The sequence below is a fragment of the Crinia signifera genome, chromosome 3 (genome assembly GCF_055691185.1).
Source record: "Crinia signifera chromosome 3, ASM5569118v1, whole genome shotgun sequence".
NCBI lineage: Eukaryota > Metazoa > Chordata > Amphibia > Anura > Myobatrachidae > Crinia > Crinia signifera.
In genome coordinates, this window is record NC_139219.1 from 206,704,186 (window position 1) to 206,729,535 (window position 25,350).

The following is a 25,350-nucleotide window of genomic DNA, read 5'->3' on the forward strand; positions in this document are numbered from 1 at the left end:
GCTGAAACGCCGCACTCCCGTACATCATCCTTCACGGACGCCATTCGTTTGCTGGTTTACCAGCAGACTGAACGTCTTTCCATAGCTTCCAGCTATGGAAAACTGTTCATCCCCTGTGAAAATCGCTGTCCTGGGGCAAATCGCCGAGTGTGTATGCACCTTAAAACTGTTACATTGCACTTTTCCCTATTGCTCACAAAGTTAATTACGCAAAGAAAAAATCCAATGAAATATAAAACACAAGGTTCTTGAAGGGTTTGAGTGATATTGGTTTATAGATTTAACAAGCGCAAACAGATCTGCTACTACAGTATACCGTGTTGGCAGACATCACAGATGCATACAATATGTGATAATATGAAATACATATTAACAGCACAAGCCTGCTGAAACATGTCTGATTTATCTTCATCTTGCAAACGTCTCCTAAAAGGAATCATCTCATTGTTTTTGTCCCATTACTTTTGTGCTCTCAGTACTTATTATTCTTATTTAGTCAAGTTTTGGAAATTACGTTGAAATGTTTAGAGAAATTACATTATTGAGGTTCCAGTTTTAGATATTACTGTGTGAGCAGTGGTTTTGCATGTCCGGTAAATGCTATATGACTGTTCATGTATTGTAAGGTGTTACAGAACTCATTCCAGTATCAAAAAGATAAGCGACTTTATTTGATATAAGCAACATTTTCAGAGCTTCCGATGCTTCAATCTGTCAGCAGAAATGTGTTCTCAGTTTTATCCCAATCACAACACACACAAGAACGAAATGATTGATCCTATCAACTTTAATTCATAATACAGGTTGAGTATCCCTTATCCAAAATGCTTGGGACCAGGAGAATTTTGGATAACGGATTATTCCGTATTTCGGAATATTTTAATATTTCAATGATGTATCTTGAGGTATCTTGCATTTATGTTGTACATATACATCAAACACATGAAATAAACACAAATATATTTTATTTGTGCATAAAACAAGGTTTCAAAACATGATACAAAGTTTGTGTACTATCTCAGGCACTGAATATAAATGCCAAGCAATCATTGTCTTGTACATATATAGTGCCAGTTACATATCATTCACTCACTAGTGCTGTTACAGATGTCCCCAGTAAGTTTTTAGCCCAAAAAAAATGCTTTTTGTTCACTTTCTGGAATGTATGGTTTTCGGAATAATTCGGATAACGGATATTCGGATACGGGATACTCAACCTGTATAAACATTATGAAACATTGGGGCAGATGTATTAAACCTGGTGAAGAGACAAAGTGGAGATAAAGTGGATGGTGATAACGCACCAGTCAATCAACTCTCAACTGCCGTTTTAAGCAGAACTCACAGATTTTATCATTAAACTTTGCACCTTTGTGAAACTTCCAGCATTGCCTTAAAACTCTTCTATATCGTAAGCTCTATTAACAAGGGTAATGTACCTACTAACATTTTTTATTTTATCTTGACATTACAAAAATAGTAAATGTACTGTAAATAGAAATTGTTTAATGAACTGAATTGATAGACTGCCCACCACTTATATGATGTCATCTTTCAAAGGCGCAAATTATACATAACTGTAAGGAGAAGTAATCAATATAATGGCTCTTGCAAGTATGTGGTTGATTAATTGACAAGGAACCTGTTAGACTTGTACATTCAGCTTGGCTTGGCTCACTAGCTTCTATAAAATACATGAGGGGTAATTCAGACCAGCTCGCTAGGCTACATATATTCGCTGCCTAGCGAGAAGGCAAATGCCACCCCATTGAATGCACGCCTACCTGGTCGCCCGAATACCCATGCTACAATGTGAGCGGATGTGTACACTTATACATCCGCTCACATGTGCCCGCACAGAGGAGAAACCAGTTATGTGCCATCTAATGATTTTTCCTCTGTTCGTAATGAATAGTGGGGCAGATGTATTAAGCCTGGTGAAGAGATAAACTGGAGATAAAGTGGAAGGAGATAACGCACCAGCCAATCATATCCCAACTGTCATATTTCAAACACAGCTGATTGGCTGGTGTGTTATCTCTTCCAATGTTATCTCCACTTTATCTCCAGTTTATCTCTTCTCCAGGCTTAATACATCTGCCCCATTATACTGTACCTGTATTTACTTTTCTGATGGACGCTTCCCAACAAATTTGGGGAGTGCTCTGACAACATGTGAGGTCATCAACCTGCCCCAAGCAGGCAGGGCCATGCCTACGTGTGTTCGCAGGTGTCCTCCCGGCATTTCCATGGGCATGCCCACCATTTTTGTGAAATGCTGGGTGGACCCCAGCATGTCACTCAATTTGTGAATTCCCCCGGCGAGTGAAAAACTTGTCAAAGGTATTAGCTCCGGGGGTTTGCACATGCGCACGAGCAACTATGCTCATGCGCACACTCCCACCATCAGATCCGGGACAGAATTGGAACCTGTACGAACAGGTCTGAATCGGCCCCATAGTCTGCTTATCATTTACCAGCTACTGTATCTCCACTGTATGTATATAGGTAACCAATGCACTTTTGGAACCCTCCATGATAATTAGTAGTCAGTAATAACAGGAATGTTGTCTGGTTTATACAGTACATCTTGTATTTGTATTTGCAGATACATCACATGTACATTTTACCTCCAAATAAAAAATAAATTTAGACTTAAAATAACCAAGGAAATGAATCCTTTTGATACAGAACCATAAGTACATACAATCTTACCTTTCTTGCTTCTTTGATCACCTTTCTGACCATTTCTTTAATCGTGAATGCATGTCCTCTTGGAGGATGAAAATACAGATTTATGTCGGTAGCACCTATATGTCCTGGAGTCACATAGGGCCATCCAATATCAAGATTTGGTGCCTCCACATCAGATTCAATTGGCCAATAAGTCCCAGATGATGAATTGTCGTCTGTTAAATCACCCTGTGTATTGTCCACATTCTCTGCTGGCTTTTGGATGTGGTTAGTAATATAGTTGATTTCATCTTCTGCAAGAAATTCTGAAACTCTTTCCTTAGCAAGAAATTCCTGATATGAAGCAATGCCTCCATCTATGAGCGCATCAATGGCCACTCGGTACCATTCTTTGTAGTGAGGTTCTATATAGTTTTCAGATTTACCTTCATCGTGCAAAGATGAAAGCAATGACAGCGTCTCCACCATTGCTGACATTTTGAGGAATCAAATTAAACCTAAGAAAACATAGTAAAGTGTACAATTAGATTGTGTCCAATTGTGACACAAAAATGTAATGCAGTGCATTTGTTATTGTATTAACCCGTAACATACAGTGGGGCAGATGTATTAAGCAACGGCATGACTGGGGCAGATGTATTAAGCCTTAACAAGAGATAAATGCAAGGGTGATAAGGAGAGATAAACATCCAGCCAATCACCTGCTAACTGCCATGTTACCAGAGGCGTAGCTAGGGCGGAGCCGGCGGAGCACACGCTCCGGGCGCAGGACTGTCACCTGGCGCCGGAGCCGTGCACTCTGCTGCTGCCGGCTCCCCCACATTACTTGCCTGCTCCCCCGCTGTGCTGGCATCAGTACACAGGGTGGCGGCACCTACAGCAGGCTGCCTTGAATTTTTTTAAGTTTGCCGTCGCTCCCCCCGGCAGACGCTGTGGTCTCCTTCCCTACTGCTGGCAAATGTACGGGAGAGGAGACCCCCTCAGCGCCCGTACCATCACATTAGCGCTGATCTCAGGGAACTGTCCTCGGAAGCTCCCGCCAGCCCCCGTCCCCATGAGAGATCCAGCAGCCGGGAAATGACATGGCTCCCGGGTCCCCCGTCCTGCTGCTGCAGTGAACATTGCCGCTTCACCCCTCCCCCGGCGCCAGACCCAGCCACGCCGGGTTGCAGTAGTGATCCTCAGACCAGCGGGGAGGAGGGGGGTAACGGATTGGTGGCTCCCCCTCCCCTGTCACTGAACATGAATTCCGGCGCAGATCATTGCGCCCTCCCCCTGCACCCAGCCCCACCAGCAACAACACTTATCATCAGACCCAACAAGGGGGTGATGACTTGATGGCTCCCCCCCTCCCCCAGTGCGCATCATGGAGGAAGTTCAAGCAGGAGCTGAGGAGTTGGATTGTGTGTGGAGCTGGACAAACAAGCGATCCCCAGGTTAGTACTTCCATCCCCTGTCCCCAGCCCACTGCCCCATCTGACCAACCATCCCCCAGCCCAGTGCCCCCATCTGACCAACCATCCCCCAGCCCACTGCCCCATCTAACCAACCATCCCCCAGCCCAGTGCCCCATCTAACCAACCATCCTCCAGCCCAGTGCCCCCATCTAACCAACCATCCCCCAGCCCAGTGCCCCATCTAACCAACCATCCCTCAGCCCAGTGCCCCATCTAACCAACCATCCCCCAGCCCAGTGCCCCATCTAAACAACCATCCCCCAGCCCAGTGCCCCATCTAACCAACTATGCCCCGTCTCCAACCTAGTGCCCCATCTAACCTAATCTATTCCTCCCCCTCCTGGCCTCCCTCCCTCCGGGTCCATCCAGCGGGCAGTGGCATGTATTTTTTATGACTTGAAAACAGTTGAATTAAAAACTGAAACGTTGTCTTCAACAACAGCAGCGTCTGCTTTACATTATTGCTTAATCTACTGTCCGAGTGCCGCACCTCTGCTCGGTATCTTTATATATATCTGTCTGAAATGAGTATCACTCTGGGTCTTAACAATAATGGTGAAGTCCAAAGGTTTATAAAGTGTACTGCATCTCTTGCCTTCAGGACATACAAATACTCGTGTAATAAATATGTTGAAATGGGGAGCGGCCAAAAATGTTGTGCCTAGGGGTGGCCTGTCAGTACCCCATACCACCATAAAAACCCAGCGAGCGCTCTCACTGCGCATGCGCTGGTTTGGTACGCCAGTGCCAGGGATGCGGTGCCATGACATCACAACCTCATGGCGCTGCATCTCTAGCACCGGCATCCCTAGCCGACGCATGCGCAGTGAAAGCGCTCGCCAGGTTTTTATAGCGGTACAGGAGGTGTATTATTATTATACAGGGGGAAATCTGTGGGGTCCTGTTGTTAATATACAGGGGGAGCAGCCTGTGGGGTCCTGTTATTATTATACAGGGGGAGCAGCCTGTGGGGTCCTGTTATTATTATTATACAGGGGGAGTAGCCTGTGGGGTTCTATTATTATTATTATACAGGGGGAGCAGCCTGTGGTCCTGTTGTTATTATACAGGGGTTTAGCCTGTGGTGTCCTTTTATTATACAGGGGGAGCAGTCTGACCCTTTGTCATGTAGCCATTCCCACTTATATGGCCATGCCCATGACCACGCACCTTCGGCGAGATACTTGAGCTCAGGTGGGAACAGCGGGGAGCTGGAGAGCTGGGTGGGCAGGGGAGTGAGCTTGGCAATGAGAAAGATCAGTCCCCCCTGGCAACGAGCAAGGTCAAGCAATAAGCATGTAGGTCAGTGGCACTTATGTGACAAATTTATAATGGGCATCACAGTTTGTTATATATAGTATGTAATGGGCATCATGTGTGGCCTTATGTGTAATTGGCATTACGGCATGTGGCTTTATGTGTAATGGGTATTACAAAGTGCGCTAAAATGTGCAATGGGCATTACGGTGTGTGGTATAATGTTAGGCCATGCCCCCTTTTCGCCAGGCAAGAGCCTACTACAAATCGAGGAGGGGGGGGGGGCGGCGCGAAACATGCCCTTGCTCCGGGCACTGTGGCACCTAGCTACACCACTGCATGTTACAGGCTGTGTTTGAAAAAAGTCAGTAAGCAGGTGATTGGCTGGATGTTTATCTCTCCTTATCACCCTTGCATTTATCTCTTGTTAAGGCTTAATACATCTGCCCCAGTCATGCCGCTGCCTCTCACCCGCATCATCTCAGGTATGCAAGCAATCTCATTGTTACCTATTTGTAAGTGCCTAGCAGCGGGACCAAACGCTAGAGTAGATGTTTGTTTAGCATATCCCTTAGTATATTTGTCTTACTATTACATTGAGTTGTGCTAAGTACAGTAATTATACATGTTTGTCTGTAATCACTTCCAATATGAGATGTGATCCAAAAATGTTTCTCTATTAATTGGCAGACATGAAACATCAGCTCACGGTTACTTGAACTTGGCTCCTTCAACAAAGACTCAACAGTAATTGGACAATGGACAAGGATATAGTTAAAAGTAAAAGGCTGACACACAGGTAATACCTTTTTATGCTCCCAAATGAAGTGAGTGGGAGTTATCTAGGCATTCCTGCTGTTGATCACACCCAGTGTTTTATCAAACTGTTATCACTTAAGTCAACGATAGCAGCTGCAGTATGCACTCAAACAAACCAGGGCATGGATTGGCCCAGGTGGTCAGCGCTGTTGCCACAGTTGCTATGGTTTTGTAACATAATGATTACAATTATTAAGTCTAAGGGTTATATATTTCCCTGGAAGACACGCTGATAAAACATGATAGCATACTCGACAATAGGTATTAGTGAGCTGTAGGCTAGGGTGGGGCTTCTAAATAATGTAATATCAGAAACCTGTTAGATGGGCTATAAAGGAATATCGTTTTTAAACAAACTGACAGGGCCAGTGGGTGTTCCCCAGACACTGCGGTTGCCAGATATGTCATTGAGGCAGAACTGGCCACATAACCTTCATCATTTTTTCCAATCTATCTACATCCACACTGTACAGTCCATTCATATCCTCGGTTCTATTTCACATGGAATGTTGCTATGGGCAACAAATTAGAATTGACTTCTTATTTATTTATAATCTTCTAGAAGATAATACAGTATCTGATTGGTTGCCCATAGCAACATCCCTTGTTAAATAGAACTCTGATCTCAGTAAATTTCCCCCATTTTCTCTTTCTTCACTTTCCCACCCTCCTCACCCCAGACTAACATTGCTGGGTGATCGTATAATACAGCCCATCAAGAGCATATGCAATCTGGTGGACCATTATCCAATGGGTGCCGGATGCGTTTTCGACAGTCGGGATCCCGACAGTCATTTACCCGACGTCGGGATCCCGACTGTCAAAACGCCGACAGCCGGGTGCCTGATGACCACCCGCTATTTTCCCTCATGGTGGTCCATGACCCCCATAGAGGGAGAATAGAATAGGTGGCCCGTGTAGCGAGCCACCGTGCCCGCAGCGTGACGGGCGCAGCGAGCACGCAAGGGGCTCTTTTGCATTCGCCATGCTGTCTGAGTATGGGCAGTCGGGATCCCGACGTCGGGCTAATGACTGTGGGGATCCCGACTGTCGGAGCCCCATACCACACCCGATCCAATAGATAACATACAGTATAGCATTGTGTATCAATGCTTATTCCCCTACAGATTGTAAGCTTGTTCGCAGGACCTCCCTACCTCTATATCTGTCTGTTATTACCCAGTTTTATGTTATCACTGTTGTTTCCAATTGTTTATCACAACAGAATTTACCCCACTATGTAAGTAGCTGTTAATAAATAAAATATATAAAAAGAAATAGCTAAATAATTGAGATGCCAATATTCTGACCACCTCATGTCTTCCAACATCGCAGATTTTTCCATACAACCCCAGATATGCAAGGGAAAATCTGTGATATTGCTGTTCTGTGATTACTGTATATGTGCTCCATTCCACTCCCATCTACCTTTTTGTCACAGGAAAAGGTTACTTGGATAAAATATACACTAATAAATGAAAAAACAGTTAAATATAGAATAAATGTAAAAGCCATCTACATGCAGGCTAGCCATCTGCCTATTTTGTCTATATGTTAAAAAAATTACAGTTATACTCCCACAGTTCCAAGGAAATAATTACCATAACAAATGCATTTAATGTTCATGTATTTTATGTAACCATTATCAGAAAAATAAGAATAAAATATAATATAAAAAGAAGATTTGATTTTCAAATGGCTATGTTGTATTGGTTTTTCATTAAATTTTAACCTTTGCGAGCAATTATCCCCACCTCATTCCTCATATTATTATCGGGGTGATACTTTTTTTTTTTGGGGGGGGGGGGGGCTGGCTGCTTCTTTCAGTATTGACAATCAGCTACAAGATATTTTGTTCTACCATACTCGACCTTGAATGTACAGTACAATGGGTATCTAACCACCAGTGATGGTTAATGAACTTATGGTGATGGTATATTTAGTTTTTTCACCATCGACAGGAGGCAACAGATTGCAGACCCTCTATGTCAGGAGTGGGCAATGCTGGGATATGTAGTTAAACAGCTCAGTACTCACCCCTTCTATATGCATATGTGCGGATAGCCAATTGCACATGCACATAACCTGACCATCAATGGTTAATTGCCAATAGTGAAAAAGCCATCTACTGTACCATCTATTATCAATAGCAGAAGCTTACTGTACTTATCACTTTTCATGGGCATTAGCTGTGTATACCAAGGTATACATCTGTATTTGTGAATGTTATGATCTCTTATTCTCAGATCTTAATAAAATGTATTTGGGAAAAGGTCAGACTCATGCATTATGGAGGTGGCTAGGAATTTTAATTTATGACAAATGTTGACAAGTTCAAAAAGATAACTTCACCCGCCTCTAATCTCTCTCTGATGCAGCATCACACACTTTCAAAGCATCATTTTAATAACCATGGCACTTACAATAACACTAACTCATAAATGATCAAAGTAGCTTACAAATGCGAATGGAAATGTTTCATTTAAATCCCCTGTGTTTAAATACAAGTAAGATAACATTGCAGCTACAGTACGGTGCAAGCTAATACCGTATTTCAGTTTTGTGATGTAACTTAGCCACAGTCATGCCCATATAACTCTCAAATAAAAATGCTTAAATTAAAGGTATTCTAACCTTAATGCAGTGGTTCCCAAACTGTGTGCCGTGGCTCCCAGGGGTGCCTCGGGACACTTGCAGGGGTGCCCCAGGTTGGTGGTCCAGGACTAATTCAAATTATTTATGATCAATTATTTATGGACAAAACCAGTGCTGTTGTCTGCCAATTTTAAAATATGTATACCAAGGATCCTGCAAATCCTGCCCTTTGTCACATAACAGAATCTAAGAAGCACATATAAACACAATCTACTTAATTTTATATATTTTCGGGGGCCTAGGGGTGCCCTGGAAAAATTCTGATACTCCTAGGGTGCCGTGATCGAAAAAGATTGGGAACCTCTGCCTTAATGTTTGAATTAAACAGAACACCTACAGCATGAATGTACATTCTCCATTTATCTTGTATTTAAATGTATTTTCTGAATGTCTGAAATGTCAAGTCTTACAATGTATCATTCATGTGCCAAGATTGTGGTGAAGAATTGACATGGGTGAATTATATAATGCGATGCAATTCAGTGAACCATGGCTTGTTATGTTTAGGAATAATATTGTTTTAGAGATGCATATTTGATGCCTCACTAAAAGGTTAATATTTTTCAACTCCATGCTTGACTTAATAAAAATCATAGAGTTACTTCCCATCCATTTCCATGAGACGCACAGCATACGGTAATTTCTAAACGTAAATCTTTTCAAGAACCTTCAAGAATCTCACATAAAATAATTCCTTTCTTACAAGTATTAAATGAAATGCCTGCACCGTATTACAATTACAATTTGTAATGTTACACAATCCACAATAAGCTGTTAATTCAGAAATTTTGTAAACAAAAATGAAACATTTCAAGATATACTGAATGAACTTTGTAAAGTGATCACAGCCTGTGTTTTGTTTTTCATATACTACCCTTACCCCATTGGTCATTTAACCCTTTGAGTAGTGGGTTTTCCTGAAGCAGGACAAACCAACCAGTGCAGGTTTGTCCTGCCCCGGAAATACTTAACATTCAAGCTGCAGCCACTTCCCTGAGCAGTGGGGGAGGATCGTGGCACCGGGGACCAGCGACAGAGGGGCCCCAGCATACGATCATCGAGGTGTGCGGCTGGTGGGGGGTGAGTGATGAGAGAGGGGGGAGCGCTGGTGCTGCTAAATGGTGGTGCACCAGTGTTGCACCGCTGGAAGCACCACTGGTGCATACCTGCTTAACAGTGGAAACCCCGGAAAGAGCCCAGAAAATTTCTGGGCATACCACCGAAGTGGTCAAATGACTCTTCTAAGAAGCTACAATTCTCCTAATATGCAATAAGCCATGAAAATAAGGCTCACCGTGCTGTGCTTATTCTAAAGGCCCATGCACACTGGGAGATTTTGAGCTGAAAGCAGCTCAGTTTTAGTGTAAAGCTGGTTTCAGCTCAAAAGCCATCCAGAGTGAATGGGCCATGCTGATGCATGCTCCCGCAATATTGCCGACCATTGCCATTCATCTGCTGGTATTACCAGCAGCTGAGCGACAGGGTGGATGGCTTTCCATTGCGCCCTGCTATGGTAAGTCGTCCACCCCTGTGAAAATCGCTGGCTAGGGGGAAAATTGTTCAGTGTGTATGCACTGAACTATTTACAGGCCGGCAAATTTCACATCATCGCTGTCCATACAAGCTGGCCAAAAGCGCCCAGTGTGTAGGGACCTTTAGAATGTATTTGAAGTTTGCAACTCTACACACACTCAATGTAGGGAAAGCACAACGGTCCTGTATCAGATGTACACACAATAGCTACGCTTGCATGGTTTAGCATTTTTTTTTTTGGTACTGAGCACGTGTGAAAATCTAGTAAACCCTTACTGGGCACACATAAACCAAAGTGTATGATGTGTATACATTTGGGTATGACATCACTATTACTTAATGTGTCATTTGCAGTTCAACGGGTGCTTTATGGTGGAGACGGAAGTGATCTAAAGTCTTTGTAAAAAGAAGATTTGCCATGGGCATGTTATGGGAGTGGTATGGGTGTGTTTTGGCATGCAGCTGCAATCTGTCCCACACAACATAAGACACATCGGTCATATAGGTAGAAATTTACAAGAAAGACTGCATCATGCACAGTTGGAATTGTTGAGTGACCTTAGCTTGTTTTTTTAAACAAAAAATGACTAAAGCCAAACATGGGTGTAATAACTTGATCCAAATAGAAATAGATAGACAAACACAGAAATAGAACAGACCATCGGACAAACTCACAGGTACTTTCCACAAACAAGAATACAACACACTGATTGTGTATCCAAACACGGGCCTAATTCAGACCGGATCGCTGCACAAATTTGATCTCAAAATTGGCGAAACCCTGTGCACTGCAGGTTGGGCTGTAATATGTGCTGGCACTGCAGCCAAGGCACTCTCCAAGGTCTGCTCACACAGTATCCTGGGTCTAAACAATGGCAGTTAGGAGGTAATTGGCTGCTGCGTTATAACCTTCCACTTTTTCAAGTGAATGCAGGCAGAAAGTCAGTCTAAAGGTGCCCATGCATGCTCCGATCCTGGCGTGTGTTCTGGGCTTAAATAGCATCCATCACATCGCATTGCATGCCTTGTGCATGCAATGCAATGTGATGTGATGAAAAGCAAGTACAAAAAGTATGTGCAGCACATACTTTTTGTACTGTGCGATGAGCACACATCGGACCCGCCCGGATCGGTACGTGTATGGGGACCTTTACAGTCGTGTTATGGGAGTTTGGCAGGCATGTTGCTGAAATAGTAGGGCACTGATGCACTTTATCACTCACATTGCAGGCCATACCCTGCACCTAGAATGAGGCTGGTGTAAATTTAAACAATGTAGCTGATGGTTGCATCTAAACATGCACCAATCAGTATTTTAATGTCTAAGGGTACTTAAAGTGGGCATCTTAGTCCTTGCATATGAAGATGCATGGATGTAAAAAAGGGAAATACTGTATTTGCATAAAGTCATAAATTAAGTTCCAGCAAAAGATACACATATACTGTAATCATTTTTCTATGCCACCTAATTATACCCCCTCCCCACCCCTATTAGGCAGAGACAGGGCCAGTGGTAGGGTTTTTAGCACCCCCCTGAAAACTAGAATGCTGTTCTGTGAGAATTACTGTGCAGGGCCAATGTGGAGGTTAAAATGTTCCACCTCACCATTAGAGGTGGTGGAACTCAGTCCCACCCCGTTCCCCCTCACTTTAACCCCTGGTTATAACCTCCACAGAGGTATATATGCATTTATGCTTACAGTTAAAGTGTTTGAAAAATAGCCGGAGGGTAATTGTTTGTAATATCTTAGCCACATTTCTTCCACATTTCCAGAATTGCATTTTCTTCTGGTTTTGATCATTTTGCAGCATGGAAATTATTATGCATTTTAGAAACCTGTTTTCCTAGTTGTAGTATTGTCTTGAAAAATGCATTCTTGTTATTTTATATGTGCCTGAAACTAGCATAATATGTATATAGCACAGATACCCTAAGGGCCTAATTCAAAGTTGATCACTGAATGTAGAGGGCAACCGCAAGCCAAAATAGCGTCATAAATAGCGAAAAGATATATTTGCCAACTCCTTGCATTTTGCCTGATAGGAAGTCAGCGTGTGGACAGCGGCCATTTTCTGTGTGTCAGGTAAAACACAGACGTGCCCAGGAAATTTCAGGGAGGTTGTGTGACGTCAGTGCTGGCCTCGATCAGCCTGTATCTGTCACAGAGTTGTGGAAGGGTCAGAGTTACTCAAAGTTGCACAGACGGAAAACACATTTGATGGTTCATGAACTGCTTATGGCAGTGTGACAGAATATCGAATAGCGATATTTTCGCTATACACTTTGCAGATTTGCAAAGGGAGTGTTTTCTTTTGGTCTGTGCAACAGCTAACTATTCGCCATCATCTGCAACATTTGAGACTAGTGAACAGGACTGAATCAGTCCAAAAGTCCTCTCAGCTCCAGTCACAGACCTTGTAAACGCTACCATATTGCCCTGTAACATGTGCATTTTTATGGAAAAAACTAGGGGCTTGATTCAGACCTGCTTGCTAGGCATGCAGTCCAGCGAACAGTTAGATGCCAAACACCCGCCCCTCCCTGCGTACACTAACATATCCCCTCGCATGCGGCCGCATGGATGAAAAATCATTCGATTGGTCGCTCCCCCTCAAATGATTTTTTTACCCATTCGCTAATGTCAGTCAAGACTGACTTTTATTATGGCCATAGTTCGCTGAATTCGGGCGGGTGCTAACATCATGTGACTTCAGCCTCCCGCTCTGAGCATGCATTAAGACGCCTGTGTTTGCAGGGGAATGCCCAGCGTTATTATGGTTACACCCATAAAACGCTGGGTGTTCCCCTGCTCCAGCTCCCTGCCCACCCCCTTCCCTCCCAATTTGGAGCAGGGTTTGGGTATGCGCATATTTGCACCAAAAGCAAGGAGGAGAGTGATCGATGAGTGGAGCAATATTGCCCTCAATCAAACGCTTGAGTCTACAAAAATCAGTAGACAAAATTTCTTGGTACGAGTCTGAAAAATGATACCTTGAAAACTTTTTGTGCAACATAATGTGTTAACGATATTACACTATATATTATTTTTTCTCTCCGTTTCTGGGTCAAACCATATCCAAATGAGAAAGTGAAAACCATCCACGATAGCGCTTTAGGATTTCCCAGAACCCTTTTTTTGGTATTGTATGTTTATGTGATTGAAGTGGTCCTTCAATAGTCTTTGGAATTGTCTTTCAGCTGCTTTCTAGCACAGGATATATTGGTCTGAAATCCTATCTTCTTACCTATCTGCGCCAGCTCATGCACAAACCCCCGACCAATTCGACCCGTAACGAATGGGTATGAAATGGCTCCTAGGTACACCAGCACAAATCAGGGTACTGTACAAGTTATTCCAAAAGAGGTTCTGTTCTTCTGCCAATGGGTGCGTCATAATTAGGCTTAATTATGCTTATCATTTGGTTTTACTATGTTCAGAAGGAATGTGTTTATTCACATCCTGCTACAGTATATTTTAGCACATTTATATTATATACTTATCTAGAGTATCTTATGGCAGGTGTTTATTTATGGGTTATTATTTCTGATGTATTACTCCATTGTTTAGGGATAACTGACCGCACTTTTTAGGTACAATTTCACTTGCAGAACCGAACAAACATTCAGTCAATTCACTAGAATATGGGAAAGACAGAATTTCAATACAAAATGTTAAAATTTCTCATCATGGTCAAGTTTCTGCCAATATTCAGCAGATGACAGCCAGGGAGAATTCTAAAGGTCATGTTTTCTCCAGTTTCTGTCTTTAAGTTTCAGTATTTGGTGGCACTTATTTTTCTTCTGTATCATCCTAGGGTTCAAAGGGTGGGGGGAAGGGTTGTTATAGTAGATTGTCTCATACACAGGAGGGAGTGTGCGTGACTCACATACAGTAAATGAGTGCCTGTTACAGACAAGCTTTAAACAGGTAAAAGAAAGTTTAAGATGTCTTTTTTTCTGCTGCAAACTAAACTGTACCTCCTAACCTCCTACACTGTATAACTTTATAACAAAAAAGGATGATACTAAATAATAATAATATAAAATAAGTATATGTTTATTGTAGCTCAGAAAATAGAGAATCTAAAAACAATCTGACAATGAGGCAAAACTCAGGAATCCTGGAGTTGGATCTCTGTATTTTGCTCCTGAAAGCTGTGTCTCATTTCTGTATGTACTGTACTGTAGGATCCAATCAGCAGCCTCTTGTAAAAGAATGGCTGTCTCTCAGTTAACCAGCAGCCTGTTACCCTGGAAACAGGCTACTGGTTGGATCTGACAGAAAAATGCATTACTGGGCATGACATCCATGATGCATCATGGGGAAGAAGCTGCCTGATCTTGAGCCTTTACATGCTAGGAGAGCACCCCTGAGAGTCTATGTGTCCCTGAACTCCCCTTCCCCATCCTGTGCCCCCCTTTTTCCATGTGCCCCTGAACATCCCCCCTCTGTGTCCCCCCAAGCTCCCTTTCCCAATTCTGGGACCCTTGAGCATCCCCCAAACCCTATGCCCCCTGTCCTTCCTATACCCTCAGTAGCGCACGCAGGGGGGGTTTCTGAGTACCCAGAAACCCTCCCAGGAGTCTAAGGGCCCTAGGCTGAAAGCTGAGGGTCCCCTCTTTCGATAGGTACAAGAATTTTTAAAATCGGACCTTGGAAACCGGAGATATCTGACTTCAAAGCAGTGGTCCCCATCCAAGCCTGTTAATTGCTCTTCCCAGTCAGATATTTCAGGTTCTGTCTTACTCAGAGATTTTCTGAGGGTATATTCCAAAAGCTGGGACTCTCCCCCTTTGATGGACACTCATAGCTTGTCTCTACTGTTCCCAGAACCAGAGATATCAGCCTTCCAGCAGCTGGTTACTGCTCCAGCTCCACACACCTGGTATGTAGTTTTATATTCTCATTGGCAGATTGCTCTGCCTCCTGAAATCTGATCCCCTAGTCCCCAATACCATTTGGTAGGTGGGATTCTCTAGTTTTTAATTCCCTTAAAATCTAAGAAATTTATTTCCGGGAACTGGAGATATCTGCAGTCAAGCAAGCTGTTCTCCCACCAGAAAATTGTGAATAATAAGCCCACTCCACTATACACCCCTCATCTGCATATAAAACATCCTCTACCACCCTGGAAGTTATGTATCAGGGCCCCTTCATTCAGCCCAATGCCCCCTTCTCCCACCCCATCTCCCACTATCTGTGCAGTAAAGGGGTAATTAGTGGAAATTACTGATCCGGGCCCTACATGCTGAGCGGTTGATATAATACCCCCTACCACCCGCGGGACATCAAAGCTTCCCCCACCCCTACCGCTGGAGGATCGGTAGGGGCCCCAATACATTGCTATGCCCAGGGGTCTACACTGCTGTTGATGCCCCTGTATGTATACATATATATTATTATTATTATTTATATACATTTGGTCTAACTATAATACTTTAACTGACCCGACATATACTGGGTCACCTAAGTGTCCATCTCTGTGCTTTGCTCCGCCCCTCTGGAAACCCCCTTCTGAAAATCCTGCATTTGCCCCTGACCCTCTCCGACCCCCAGCCCTTGTTCCCCCCTAAGCGCCCCCTTCTCCCATGTTCATGTCTTCACCCTCCACCAGGAACGTGCAGTGAGGTAAATGTCTGAGGAGTCCCTGGGTATTACCAAAGCAAGTTTTACGCACAGTATATGAGCCCAAGGTTTCATGTGGGCATTATACACAGCAGCAACATATACTGCTGGAAATGTGGTGACTTTTAATAAGATATGTGCGGAAATGGTAGCTAGGTGAGGCAATGCCTCGCCTACCATATTTTTTTTACTCCAGAGCTTTGACTATAAAAATGAATAGAGTCATACAAATAAGACATGTTTTAACATACTCTTTGTATTTTCCATACAATTTATATATTCAAAACTCCAGCATATATTTGAGTAACCCAGGAAAGGTTCTGCCTCATCTGCCTCATCCCACCACATACCACCACACACCACTTCCCTCTGCCATATTATATTTAAGGGCTGTTATTAGCCCTCATCTATCCATACTGACTAGGGATGCCAATCCCGGGATCGGCGGGATCCCGGGATTTAGGGCATTTTTGACCGGGATTTAAATCCCGGGATTGGAGGCTCCAATCCCGGGATTACGGGATCGAAATGCACATGCACATTTGATCCCTTTCTCTTGTGTAGCACTAAACGGGCCAGGGAGCAGGCAGGTAACTCTGAGTACGGGCAGACGCGACGGCGTGGGAACACTATGTAGTTGCCTGGCAACAAGGTTGTGTGGCTGCGCAGCGTGATGTGAGTGATCACATCACGCTGCGCAGCCACGCACTGCCTCCCACGCTGGCACTGCATCTTGCCCGGACATCGAGTTACCCGCCTCCTCCACTGCCGCACAGCTCCTGCTCCTCCGTTGAGCCACGCACTGCCTCCCATGCCGCCGCGTCTTGTCCGGACATCTAGTTATGGTCACCCACCTCCTCCACCGCCGCACAGTTCCTGCTCCTCCGTTGGAGGTAATATATCCATCATTGGGCATATCAGGAGGCCAATCCCGTAATCCCGGGAATCCCGGTATTGGCAGTTTTTCAATCCCGAATCCCGGGATTGAAAAAATGGCCCGGGATTGGCCTCCCTAATACTGACTGAGACAAAAAAAGTTTAATAACAAATTACAGGAATTTTGCATTTTTTTTCAGTAATCACAGGTGGTTTTGCCAAATTAGACCCAAAACCAAATCAAGAAAATAAATACAGATCTAAAACTAAAATATGAGTGTCGGAGCACATCTCATTGTAATTTCCACATGGTGATACATTTTATATTTTAAAACACATGGTTCATTGTTCTAATATTACTAAATCATATTAGAAGACTTAGCATTGGTAGAGATGTGATAAAAAATGGTTAACGCCCCATCCTCCGTCATTCGATTTTGGTTATATAGACAATGACACGCATGTCACATGATTTCACTGAACAATATAATTCAATATAATTTACCATTATCATTCAGTGTGTAAACTTAATAAATAGCTCAGACATTAGCTTGCTTACTATATATCTATAGCAAGATGTATAATGAACGAGAACATCTTATTAGTTACTATAGATTTAGTAAAGATTTGCACCATTGAGTATTGTTCATAACCCTCACTTTAAAGAGTCATATGCAGATTTGATGCAAAATAAATTGAGACATAGGCCCTTGTTCAGATCTGATCGCAGTACAAATTTGTTCTCAAAATGGGCAAAACCATGTGCACTGCAGGTGGGGCAGATGTAACATATATACAGAGAGTTAGGTGTGTGTGAGTTATTTTGTTTCTGTGCAGGGTATATACTGGCTGCATTATTTTTACACTGCAATTTAGATTTCAGTTTAAACACACCCCACCCAAATTTAATTCTGTCTGCACATGTTACATCTGCCCCACCTGCAGTGCACATGGTTTTGCCCATTTTGAGAACAAATTTGTACTGCGATCTGATCTGAATAAGGGCCTATATGGATTCCTTACCTAATATAGAATGAGCATACTAAATTCAATAAAAAGAAAACATTTTTGTCTATGCTACTTTTCATTTTAATAGATTGGTTAGAAAGTTACATTTTCATTTTATAGACACATATTTCAAGTCTGTCAAGTCAGACTGTATTGCTAAATCAGACAGGGAGTTGTCCTTAACAGCCACTATTAATCTAGAAAATTACACTTATTGGCAAGTGGTAACATAGAGCAGTAACACGTTCCTTACTCATCATCCTAGAAATCATTCTATTGTCTCCTTTCAACACAGTTTGTTTTTTTAATCCTAAGAAGAACAAACACTAAATTACAAAGGCATGTGTAATAGTGCCCAAGTCAATTAAATCTTCCAACCGCACTCCGGGCAAATAATACCTGACATGTCTAAATAAATCTGACGTCATTATGAAATGATTTCACATAAGTTATACTTTCATTTTTGGTGCTGCCCTTTGCCCTTTATTTTTAAATATGCCCACCTAAGGCAGAACTAACAAGAGTCTTCCTATGGAGACTCTCAGAGTCCTTACAGTAGGCTGTATCTACTTAGATAAATTACCTTTTTTCTTCCCAATTAGCAGCTATTGCTATTGTTTGAGTGATGTTAATAAAGACAACTGCAACCGCCTTATACAACTGGCAGCCCCAGGGCACTTGCAGCTGGACAAAGTTTGCTCTGTGAGCCTCCATAGATATGTTTCAGTAATATTTCTTAGCAGTATTTGGCCCTTGAACATAACAGCTGTAACAGAAGTGTGTCTGTATTCATGACATGTATTGACAACATCTACTGCTGTGTAAGACAGGCAGTTCATTTACATACTGCAAGCCCTACAATATTTCCCAGCCTAGTGCATTGCAAATGCCATATCCTTTCATTGTTGTTTGGGAAACACCACATTTTTGTTTGCTCACAGTCATTTTGTGGCAGAGTGTACGATGAACAATGTTGGGACGTATGTAGTGATGGAACTACTGTCATTTCATGAATATCCACTGCTTTATGTACAAAGGAGAGGGAACCCTAACCATTCCGATTCTACTTCCAGCGTCCCTGCACTGTTCTGCTGTGATAGGACCAAATTGGGGGCCTCTTCTGAGAATTACAGTGAAACTGCAGTCATGGCTATGATGTGTATACGCAGAACCCACACATTGGCCTTTATTCTGGTTGACTTGCAAGGCTGCAAAATTTTAAATCTTGCGAGTCCGCCAACCGCCGTGATCCCCGCACTGCTGTGAATTGATGATTTGCATAATCATCTATTCGGAACCTTGGGTGCGGGGGAGAAATCATTTGATTGTCGGTGACTATTGAGTGATCTCTTTAGCACATGCAGATCAGAGACACCTTTGTGATGTCTCTGATCTGTGAGCGCTTTGTGCAGGAAGCAGGTGGGCAGCTGAAATCCACTGATGTCAGCTGCCCGCCTCTCGCACCCGCGTCACCGGGTGATGAGCATGAGCGGTTTCATGGGAATGCCCATGAAACGCTACACTTTCCCATAGGCAATGCCCCCCCCCCCCCCCGCCACTGCCCCATGATCCCCACCCGCACTGCTAGTTGCAAACGGGATGGTGAACATGTAGTTCGCTGTGCCCGCTCACACATGCACATGCGTAGAAATGCATCTGCGCATGATTCAAAACATCAGTCCGCCATGGGAATGCAGAAATCAGAATAACCCCCATTATTAGAAGGATTCCCTGTAGTCCCTGAGGGATGCAGTTCCAGTCCCCATGGGTGCTGATAAAGCAAAGCTCTGCCACTAAAGGTATGTAGTTGATCCCAGCTAGATACCAAAATTGTAAAATAAATGAGTAACTTTTGTTAATATAATCTACAGCTCTCAGTCACGTACCTAATGTAATGTTTATAAGTGGAATTGTTATTTTAGGTGCAATATTGTGTACACACTTTCGCACTGAGCTAAAAGAACAAGGGTAATCCAAAATAAGGACCATTTTTGCATTCTCAATGTGCAGGTCATTCACCCTTCCCAGTTCATGGCCAGGTGGTCCCCCAAACTTGTTTTCACAGTGCTCACTGAGTGGCGTGCTGTTGTGGTTATTTTTGGTTACGTTGCACGTTGTTATGGAGAACCCTATAGTTTAAAATCCCTCCAACTATGAAATGAGGAGTGTTTATAGATTCTTGAATGCACTAAAGGACAGACCAGTTTAAATGTATCGTCAGTTAAAGCAGGCATATGGTAATGTGAGAAAGTGGTGTGCAATGTTCAGCAATTCACGAACAAAAGTGCATGATGATCAACCATAACAACTATCAATTATCACAGTTTTGGGTGGGAGTTTTTTGATCATCCACCAGTTTTGAACTGGTACAGGGAACCCCCGATGGGCCCCACTGCCTGGGAGCCCAACACCTTCTTCTAGGGATCAGCTTTCAGGCTGTACAATTGAATTTAAGATTATACATACAGATGGAGCAGCTCTCAATGGAGCTGCTCCTGGCTATAGTATCGCCAATCGCCGCTGCGCATCATTCGACAGAAGGGGACACGCCTGCACGAGACGCTCGTGCTCCCCGTTCTGATGGATCTTGCAGCTCTCCCGTCTCCCCCACAGCCCCTACTTGCCCTGCCTGTCTCCCTGAAAAAAAGATGGGCAGAGAAGCCGTTCTCCACCACAGTTCTGACGTGGACGGGGCAAGCGTGTGAGATGCTCGCGCATCCCCATCAGACGGAGCTTCTGTCCGCCAGGCTGGCTGACAGGCACTCCATCTGTATGTTGCATTATACTGCACGGAACTATAGTGTATTTTCTACATTGTATTGTTGTTATTAATGTGCTATATTATTATTATGCATGCACTAGCAGTATTTATTGCATATACTGTTTTTATCAATGTTCCAGACCATGCACTCTATAATGGTTAGTCAAACCTATATGGTGGCTAGTCACAAGGGCCATACTATTGTATTCTCCCAGTGGGCCCTTCATGCCCTAGTCCAAGACTGTCATCCACCCTATAGTCCAGACCTTGCACCAAGCGATATTCCCCTTTTTACTGAGCTCAAAACGGAAAACATTTTGGAAGTGATGATGAGTTGAAACTTGTAGTTAACAAATAGTTGAATGGACCAGAGGTAGCCAAGAACATTCTTTCTGACAAAATCCTTCTTAGATGGGCAAAACCATGTGCACTGCAGGTGGGGCAGATGTAACATGTGCAGAGAGAATTAGATTTGGGTGGGGTTTTACTTCAAAGTGAGATCTATATTGCAGTGTAAAAATAAAGCAGTCAGTATTTACCCTGCACAGAAACAAAATTACTCACCCAAATCTAATTCTCTCTGCACATGTTACATCTGCACCCCCTGCAGTGCACATGGTTTTGTCCATCTAAGAAGGATTTTGACAGAAAGAATGAACCAAAATAAGGCCCAATAAGAGGATTCTAAAGCTCATGGACCGATATGATAAATGCTTAAATGAAAGTGGGGTTTATGTGGAAAAATAGACAAAGGTGTCTTGTTTTCATAAAAACAGAATTAAAAGAAAATGTTTTCTTTCTTTTTTTATTGCCAATCTGTCTTTTCTTTCTCCTACTATAAAGTACTAGTCAGCATTGAAACTTTGATAATGTTATTCCCAAAAAGCTAAACATACTGTGAATCAGAGATATTGTTATGAAGTATATTGTAAGAAATGTTTAATAGAAGAGCATCATAGTGAGGTTCCTTCCTGATCTACTCTTGTATTATACAGTTAAAATGTTTTGAAGGGTCTCTATTACCTCTTCATTTCCCAACAACACATGGGGTCTATGCACTAAACCTTGGAGAGGTAAGTGGATAAAGTAGCAGCCAATCAGCTCCTCACTGCAATGTTACAGGTTGTGTTTGATAAAATGACAGTTAGGAGTTGGTTGGACCTTTATTAGCATCCACTTAATCACTCTCTAAGGCTAAGTACATAGATAACCTCATGGTTCTGTGATGTGAGGTCTGAGCAGACACGCACATAGACCAATGTATGGGCTAGTGCACAGATAATGTTGCTACACAAAGTTTGTCAACTTAGGCAACATTGTGCTTACAGATATAGCCACGCTCTTCGCAGCTGCGATATGGCTGTTAGTGCCCTCTTGGTGCAGCAAATTGTGATCCGGATATACTATGCTGCATTGTGCGCCAGCTAATGCTTTTCAAAGAACTGCAGATGCACATTAGATGCATGAGTGTAGTGGCAGGGATGCGTCTTTCACTGTGCATGTCGCCTGTGTGATATGGCGGACACTCTATGAGCATGGCTGGCGTTTTCCATCATATACTGTAGTTAGCAGCAAAAGCTCTAAATATCTGACACACAAACACCTTAATTACATACAAGGGGCTCTATGTGGGGATCTATTCAGCATCCTGACAGTCCCAATGCTGATGCTCACAATACCAGCAGTGGAATATACCGACATATTCCACCAGTATATTGTTATGGTTAGGTTGCGGGGGATGGGAGGTTAGGGTTAGGCTGCAGGAGGGATGGGTTAGGGGAGGTGTAAGGGTAGGGATAACAGTACTTACTAGAGTGTGTCAGAATAATGGTCGAAATCCCAACCCCTTTACGTGAACAGGCCCATGTACACTATTGTCATTTGAAAAAGTCTTGCCCAGGACAAAAGAGTTCTGTCCTTTGTGACCTGGGAGTTCCAGCTGATTCATAGGGGTTTATTCTAGTTCATTCTTTCTGACAAAATCCTTCTTAGATGGACAAAACCATGTGCACTTCAGGGGGGCAGATGTAACATGTGCAGAGAGAATTAGATTTGGGTGAGTTTTTTTGTTTCTGTGCAGGGAAAATACTGACTGCATGATTTTACACTGCAATCTAGATCTCACTTTAAAGAAAAACCCCACACAAATCTAATTCTCTCTGCACAAGTTACATCTGCCCCACCCGCAGTGCACATGGTTTTGTCCATCTAAGAAGGATTTTGTCAGAAAGAATGAACTAGAATAACCCCCATATTCTGGTTCCACCTTGCAGCAAGAGGAGGAACATCTACTTATCAACATATATAGGTTCCAGAATTATTATGAGATAGGAATTTTTATTATGTTCCTGTATTGTGCATTTTCTAGTTATCTTTTTAAAAATAGAAAATATGTTTGGAAATACTTTTACACAATGAGATACTGTATATTTCTGCTCAGATATCTATAAAACTTGTGTGTGACGGAGTGATAACTTACATTGAAAGGACAATGTCCAACTTAGATAAGAACATATATTTCTATTTACCGCTGTAAAACTTTATACCACATTACCTTATATAAAAGGCTCTCAAAGTCGGACCCCGCACAGTGCATGTTTTGCAGGTCCCCTCATAGAATCGAGTGAAATAATTAGCTCACCTATGGATCTTTCAAAATGTTTTATGCTGTGTACACACGGGGGCGATAGGGGCTATAATCGCTGGGAATATGGTCGCAGGCGACCATATTGCCAGTGATGGAAGTGTGCCCCAGCGATAAATCGCCGGGTGCGCGCTCCCGTTTTCTGCCCCATTGTAATCGCTGTCCTGCGACCAGCTAATTACCTCTGCGGCTCCCCCAGCAGAGGTTCCTTTTCATCAGCGACCATCTCTGGTCGCTGATGAAAAGGAGACACTGAGCAATATATTGCTCAGCAATATATTGCAAGCAATATATTGCTAGCAATATATCCCCCCCCCCCGTGTGTACGCACCTTAAGTCAGTAATGAGTGCACCTCTCAGGTGACCTGGAATACGTGAACTGTGTGGGGGTCCTGAGGACTGAGTTTGAGAACCACTGCCTTATATCAGGAAAGAGGAAACCTTCAGCACTCCAGCTGTTGTTGAAATACACATCCCAGCATATCCTGCAACGGTTGTAGCATGGCCACATGGCAAATCTGAAACAAGGCATGCTGGGATTGTAGTGTTGTGATAAAATTATCAATTAGAATAGGTCTTTTGACCTAATTATCGATTTTGGTGGAATAATCTTGATAATAGTAATAATATATTAATTGCGCCTGATTGTGTTTCTATAACTTAGTTCCACAACAGCTGGATGGCCGAAGGTTTCCCATCCCTGCCTTATAGTAAGCACTAAAGGTGTATACACATGGTGAGATTTTGGCTATGTATGATCTTGACTATGTGATTTCCCTTCAACTCGCCAAATCCCAGAAACCATACAATCTCCACTATATGCACTTGGTATTTTGACTATATAGTATTTACTTAACACTTTGACTATACTAGAACACTAGACTTTATATAATATAGTCAAATTTACCCTGCCTGTACAGTATTTTTTCTTACGATGCTGATCCCATGAAGTCGTGCATCGGCATTGCAAGCTGTATACACACTGTGTGTTCTGACTTTTCTTACGGTTTTGACTATATATTGTAAATCGTAAGCTTAGATTGCACCCCGTGTATTCACCTTAAGGAGTTTAAACAATATGTCATCACTAGTATCACATATTACTATATTATTTTGCAGATTTGTTAATGGACACTGCACAAGTGGCATCACACAGGAGTGCTGGCACACACACACACACACACACACACACATTTGTGCAAATATGAAAAGAGTTTTTATTGTCGAAACACAATACTTGCTTTATAGGTTGACCTCAGCTAAGGGAGGTATCTATATCAAGTAATTTGACATAATAGCAGTGCCTCAAAGCAATGGGAGTACCATTGTTTTACTCAGTAGAGAGAGACCTGTAATCATTCAGTAAACACATTTTGAACTGTCTTAGAAAAATTCCTCAGCACAAGGTTTTAAAATGCATAGTTATAATATATATCAGTCAGGTTAAAGTTGTTTTTTGCATGAACAACAATATATTTTCATTTGTTTTTAAAGGGTATCTCCAAATAAAACGTAAAAGTCACAATGCTTCGACCCTTTGCCTATGTCAACATCTTGCCAGTGTCGACCTTATGCACTTTCTCACGGGGGAGCAATGTTTTTTTCTGTGCATGTGCATACGCTGGGTGCGAGCGGGCACGAAAAACTTCTAGTCTGCCCTCCCGTTTGCACCTAGCAGTGTGGGCAGGCGGCCTTGTGGCTGTAGCAAAAGATTGCACCCATGAGAATACCCAGCGTTTCCATAGGCGTTTCCATGTAAATGCTCCTGTGACACTGGTGCGGGGGCGGGCAGCTGATGTTAGTGGGTGTCAGTTGCCCACCCGCTTCCCACACAGGGCGCCTGCAGATGTAAGACACCAGAGAGGTGTCTTACATCTGCAAGTGCTGTAGAAATGATTCCATGGTCGACAACCATTTAATGATTTCTTCCCTGCACGCAAGCTGCTAGTGGATGCTCATGCTAAACATCCATTCTCATGCCTGCGGGGGAACACGATGTGTGAGGGGGGATGCGGCGTT

At 43.0% G+C, this 25,350-nt stretch overlaps 1 protein-coding gene across 1 annotated transcript in view; it reads right to left on the reverse strand.

Annotated features, from left to right (window-relative positions):
- Positions 1-25,350, reverse strand: part of SACK1B (scaffolding CK1 anchoring protein B) — a 95,932-nt gene that overhangs the window by 69,418 nt on the left and 1,164 nt on the right. The window contains exon 2 of the mRNA XM_083174714.1: positions 2,716-3,191. Coding sequence (XP_083030840.1) covers positions 2,716-3,171 — 456 coding nt within the window. The 5' untranslated portion in view covers positions 3,172-3,191. The remainder of the gene's footprint in view (positions 1-2,715; positions 3,192-25,350) is intronic.